Source organism: Seriola lalandi, unplaced genomic scaffold, assembly GCF_002814215.2.
Source record: "Seriola lalandi dorsalis isolate HSWRI2012SDOR001 ecotype SW California unplaced genomic scaffold, Sedor1 jcf7180002054316, whole genome shotgun sequence".
In the NCBI taxonomy this organism is placed as follows: domain Eukaryota; kingdom Metazoa; phylum Chordata; class Actinopteri; order Carangiformes; family Carangidae; genus Seriola; species Seriola lalandi.
The window spans coordinates 3,886-10,248 of record NW_019524869.1 but is presented as its reverse complement, the minus strand read 5'-3'; the positions used below and the strand labels follow the sequence as shown (position 1 = coordinate 10,248).

The 6,363-nt window shown below is 39.4% G+C and overlaps 1 protein-coding gene across 1 annotated transcript in view; it reads left to right on the top strand.

Annotated features, from left to right (window-relative positions):
- Window positions 1-5,138: 5,138 nt before the first annotated feature.
- The window catches only part of LOC147819101 (uncharacterized), a gene marked incomplete at its 3' end in the record, with an annotated part of 4,955 nt that continues 3,730 nt past the window's right edge, over window positions 5,139-6,363 (top strand). Inside the window, exons 1-3 of the mRNA XM_087174105.1 lie at window positions 5,139-5,498; window positions 5,765-5,920; window positions 6,292-6,362. Coding sequence (XP_087030231.1) covers window positions 5,154-5,498; window positions 5,765-5,920; window positions 6,292-6,362 — 572 coding nt within the window. The remainder of the gene's footprint in view (window positions 5,499-5,764; window positions 5,921-6,291; window position 6,363) is intronic.

Below are 6,363 nucleotides of genomic sequence, written 5' to 3'. Positions count from 1 at the left end.
TGATTGTAAGTGCACACCTCCCTGTACTGTGACAGGCCAGAACAAAGCTTTTCTAGTTAAACCAGTAGATTCACTCCCCCAAGTTACAGTTGACGTCTGTATCCAGTCTTTTGCATTCTCTCCCTGTTGCACTATTTTCCCCAAGTCCTTCCAGTCTTGGTCTGTTCTTTTGTACAAAGATATGTGAGGTGGGGTCCACATTTTGAACAAAGTCTTTGTCTCATCAGTCAGTGCTACTGCTGCAACTGATGTGCTGTCTGCATCTGAGTACATGTAGGTCACAGTGATTTTAGCAGGAGTCATTCTGGTCAGTTTAGCTTCATAGTCTTTGTCTGGTCCAGGGAAACGCCGATAACAAAGCGTCACATGCAGATCATCCTCTGCCATCTGATCTTGTGGGCTTTGTATCGCATTTCTTCCCTCTGCCATTAGTGCAGTCGCGGTCTCATGCGGAGGCCTGTTGGGAATGTCAAGGGAGTAGTAGTAGTTCGGCTGACCTATCCCCTGTACAACAAAGACGTCACCACTTTGCAAATCTGCCTTTCTTTTGACTACAATCTGTCCTTGAGGTGTGGGAATCAGAGCTAATCCTAGTAACAACAAGCCGTCACGACCTAGAAGATTAACTGGACATTCTGGGAACATCAGAATAGATAACTGACAAGATTGTGGGTCCCTCAACCAGACTGGCTCTGACTCTGGTAATTGGGTTAGCTTTCCACTTGCAGAACGTACATTCACACACTGATTGCTTAGTCTGACGTTAGGTAGAAATTCTCTACATGTGGTCCGACATGCCCCAGTGTCACATAGGAATCTGACTGATTCTCCATTTACCATTAATTTATACTTCTGGCCGAATACTATCAAGTCTTGAAAATTAATGAGAACTTCGTCTGCTGTTGTTTCACTTATTTGTACTGGATCAGCTGTCTGGGGCACAGATTCAGTGTTTTCTGGATCTAGTCATGCTGAGAAGGATTCTTTCTCTGGACAATCTCGAACGAGATGTCCCTCTTTGCCACAACCCCAACAGCCTGACTGACTCCGTCTGTAATCTGCGCGTCCTCCTCTTCCACCTCTCTGTCCTCTACCTCTTCCTCTAAAACCGCGTTTTCCTCTACCACCGTGGTAGAAAACCTTATTCTTTCCCTCTTGATAAAAGGCTCCAATGGCCTTCTTTTTCTTTTCTTTTACAACTTTTTCTGCATGGAGGGCATGATTAACATAATCATCTAAGGTTCCTGCAGTGAACCCTATGTAATGTCTCTCAACCCAACTGCGGATAGCATCTTTGGACCCTGCATGGATGGTGTTTTTTAGTTGTTGGCGGAAAGCTCCGTTTTGCTGTCCATCATCCTCCAAACCACTGTGCATTTTGAAGGCTTTTGTCATTCTGACTTTATAGTCTTCAAAAGACTCCTCATCTCTCTGTTTAACTCTCCCTATTTCTGTATAGTTTGCTCTTCATCTAAACCTGAGAGTGGCTCTGTCCTCTAGTGCTCGTATCCTGTTTAGAAGCTCACCAGAATCGTGAGCTAAGACAGCTTGTGGAACTGCTCCGTCTAACGGACTCCAGTTCCCGCACACGTGGTGCCAGTCAGTTTTTAAAGCTGCCATCCACACTTGCTGTACTTCCTGTCCATTAAGATAATATGATCTCCTCAAGCTTTCCATTTCCTGGATAAACTGAGTTATATCCTCCTTATGTGAAATGATTCCTTCTACTGCTTTTTTTTAACATCCTCCATGGTCCATGTTCTACACTCAAAAAAATGAACTCGGTGGGTTGTGCACTTTATATTATTATTTAATGTTCACTTTACTTAAAATACATGTCTTTGTTAAGTTTAAATATTTTTTTTCTAATAAAGTCCATGTAATTTTGTCTCTTGTTATCTTTACAAAATATTAATGTGCTGTTTCATCACAAAACATTTAAGTTAAGTGAATTAGGATTGCGATACTTCTTACACCCAGTAGGTGGCAGTAATCAAACGCCAGCTGCCATAAACCCCCAAAGAAGAAAAAACTTAAGGTGTGTCAGACTGCACATGCGTGAGGCCACTTGAACTCCAGATTTCAGTTAATTTTGGCGGAAAAGTTGCTGTTGGTTTTCGTTTCGTGAGTTGGAAAAGGTAGGAGGATATTTCTTTTTACCCATACATATTTTTTGTATTATTTTCATGTTGTGCATAATTGTATTTTTGGTTTGTGATACAAGACGTGTTTTATATTTAGGCGTGCTTGTGTAATTTTACATGTTAGCTAGCTGCATGACCCAGGTCGGTGTACTTTTATCCCGCCGAGCCCCGCCAATCCCTGAGCATATGTTACAACCGTGAACCATTACCATAGTCGGTCTGTAATTGTCATTATATAAATTTATGTCTATGAACGTTACTCATTGCAGGTGATGGCAACCTTGTTTACAGGCCATTAAAAACCTGAGTTTATGCTTGTGACCACAGAGAAAGCTGTGTTGCACATGCACGTGTTTAGCTCTTAATAGGATGCTTTTGTAACCGAGTGTCTGTTTTAATTTGTTTTACTCCCGTGTTCCTGTCTGTACCTTCAGATATTACTCTTATTTTACCGGTGACTGATTCCTGTCAGCCGTTTCAAAGCTGGTGAAGTTACTGCTGACACAAACCATTTTCCTGCTGCTGCTTCATATTAAAAGCTTTACATTGACGAACTAGCCTGAGGTTTTTATTGTGAGGCATTTACAGGAAATGCTATGTATTAGCATGCGAGTAAAAATAGACTTAGAGTAACGTTATAGAACTGAAATAAAGCACCGACAAGTGGCTGTAGGCTTGAGGTAACGTTACCAGCTCACATTTCGCCCACGTCTTGTTATAAGAGTTGTCTTCTATTCGGCCGATACGTTTCGGTTTTAGTGTCAATTAACTTGAATGAACCGTTCTGTAAGCTATATGCTAACATAAACGGAAAAAGGAGTGCCGTGTCACAGAGCAGACATATGCGTTTGAGGTGAATTTAAGGCTGCAATTTTTTCAAAATCTAAGCCTGTCTGTTTTACCCTCCGCATTTTCTGAAAGATAATCGCACCCTCCCATCTTTTGCAGGTAAAGGGGAGAACTTAAGGCTGTTCTTCAACCTATTTATTTTTGAGCACATGACCATAACATTATTTGCAAGTGTGTTAACTGCAAACTAACCGTTTTTTTCATTATATTTTCTATATATATATTTTTTTTTTTTTATGGGGCTGTGTGTGAAAGTCATGGCAGGCTTAAAGGAAATGTATCTATTGTAGCTCTAAAGGATCCTGTAAAAACTGCACCAATAATTGATCTCTTAACATCCGAACATCAGATTTATTTTTAGTTTACTTTTTATCTCTTTTTGTAATCATCATGTTGTTATTTCAGGTCCTGAATGATTGTTCATTGATGATTCGTGCTCCCTCCTTTCTGGCCAAGGCACTGTACTCATAACAGGTATGATCACAACTAACTACTTAATTACTGCAAATCAGGTTGTCAGCATTTTTATTTTTAGAAACATTTATTAGATTAGACAGCTTCATTCTTTTGCTCTCATTCTGAATAGCTTATTTATTTTTAGGTCTATAGTTCTCTTAAGAGCAAGTCATAAATCTTATTAGTTAATTTCATTTTCTAATTTAATTAGTTTTTAACATGTTGAATTTCAGATCCTGGCTGTGATAGCCTTTATCTGCACCCTCCTTCATTGATATGGTGTAGGTGGCACTACTGAGCTTGCGTGTGGTATGTTAACAGTTAGATCTTACTGAAGAAAACTGTTTGACAAGTTAAGTTTCCTTTACTGATATCATTGTTGCTCTTTTTTTCAGGTTTGAATGTGGCAGTGTAAAGGTTGCAGTTCAAAGACCTCAACTAGGGGCAAGTTACTTAAACTTTTAAGGTTAAAACATCCACATTATGGGCGCAATTTCCTATTTGGGGTGTAAAGTAAGTGAATAATTGGGTCTTGTTTGCATCCATAAAGATTCAGGCCTCTTAACACTGTTTTAGTTTTCACTGGCATGACACTTCTAAATTAAAACATAGGTGTATGGGGTCAGTAGAAAATGATACATTATCAAAAACAGCTATACATGGCAACTATTTGTTGAATACATTGAATGTGGTTCAAATAATGATAATTTTCTTGATTTCATTGATTTGTTAAAATTCTTCACCATGGCCATCTTTCCTATCATATGGATGCAACACAAATTAATATTGCGGTTCACAATTAGACGTATACTTCTAAAAATATCATAAGATATTAATGTATGGTGCCTATTCTAGTCTGAAAAGGAAACCTAGTTGGGAACCAGTAACAACATTTAAGTGGTAACATAAGATTTTGTGAATATGGCCCCTACTTGCTTCAATGTCCAGTTTGTTTTACATTTGATCAAAGCTGATTGTTGATTTTCCAATTTTAATGCTTGTAATTTATACATATTTAATGGCTTTATACTTGTATTTTTGTATTTTCTAGACTGAAGCATTTGGATGATGGCTGCACCAGTAAAACTGCGGATTATCCTTGGCGCCAACAATGCTGAAAAACTGACCATAGAATCGGGCTTGCCAAAGTCTGTGGAGGATCTTTCAAACGAGATAAAACGTCATTTTGATATAGAGGGGGACATTAGACTCCAGTACATGGACAGTGACTTTAATGAGTTTGTTAACCTTAACCAAATTAGTGATATTCAAGACAAGAGCACAGTGAAAATCATCCACTTGTCAGATGCTCCAGACCTCAACCAAGGCAACATGAACCAGAGTGGGGATGACGCATCTTTTTCATCTTCTGACACAATATTACTCTCCTCCCCTGATTCAATAACTACTCGATCACAGTGGCCCACAGAATTCCAAATACCAAAGTTTCCATATGATGTGGAGATGCAACTTCACAGTGCAAACCAGGCCTTCATATCAAATGAAGTTCTTCTGATCCCCAGTCACAAACTTAAATCGGACATCTTGGAAAGTCTGGCTGAGCAAATCATCAAGTTCAAGGCATACCCTTCAAACTTGGAGATAGAATCTGTTGCTGAAGCTTTAATCAAAGCACATCCATGTTTGAGAGAACAAGGATCTTCAAGTGGTTTCTACGGATGGAAAATAAGCCTTAAGTACAAGATGGCAAACTACAGGACAAAGCTTAGAAACTTGGGGTCCCCAGAACTGAACATTAATTCCCTCAAGCACAAACCTGCAGATAGATGTAAGCCTGCCTATGATGTCAAAAAACCCAGAAAGGCAGAGGTAAATTTTTGTCCTCCCTATCCTGCTGGAGAGACCCAGGACAGCCTCGAAGGTGAAAGATTGGCATTGTTGTCTGAGGTAAAGAAGAGACATAATGATAAAGTTGTCAAAGAGAAGATGGCCAAGACCTTTGCATACAGGAGGCAGGAGGTCGTCAGAGACAAGCCCATGATCATCGAGTTCAAGATCAGATGGCCAGGACTGTTCACTGTGGCAGAGGTATGGTTCTCAAATTGGCTATAATTGATATTTTTTGTGAAAGAATTTCAGCAGCATATGGGAATGTTTATCATTTTGTGTAAAATGTAACTAAAGCACAGAGCATCTCTGTTCAAGTCTCTTAGTACTTGGGACAGTTACAGGGTTGTACTGAATTATGAAATATGGCAGAACATGAAAAAAAACCTTTATGAGGTCTTACTATAAGATTGAATGTTTTAGTAGGTACCAATAATATGTTGTGTTTGTGGACATTATGTTTTCAGGTGGAGGCAGAATTTGTGAGGATCACTACTGTTCCCCTTGTCTCAAAGTTCCTTGCACAACTTGACCAACACACTGCCCAGCTCATCAAGGTGTTCAAGAAGAAAGGAGGCTCAGCAGGGACGAAAATTAACATAATTTTGGCCCCAGTCACACAGGTACGTTTTGCTGTTCATAGAATTCTCTTCTCATCATACAGCATGACGACAATTCCCTGATTCACACTAAAAATCAAGGTTTCTATTTTCAGGTTTATCAATTAGTGAGTGTTGCGAAAACTTTGGGGTGAAAAGTTCAGTTTTTGGACCTGAAAGATTTTAAAACAAAGATGCTGTTTTTTCCTTCTCTTCCCTGCTTAATGTGGACATCTATAAAGTGGTGGTAGCTTTTTTTGTGCTGATTAATTGTTTATCGTGTACCCGTCTGTCTCTACAGTTGAGATGTCATTCATTTCACTTGCTTATGAAATGTGAGGTGTAGTATATGTACATCTACAGTCCTAAGTATGTCTGTATTTTCTTTTCTTCAGAATGAAACTGTTGAAATGAGGAGGGAGTGCATCCTCAGGGCACTTTGCGTCTACCTGAATGAAGACCCAAAC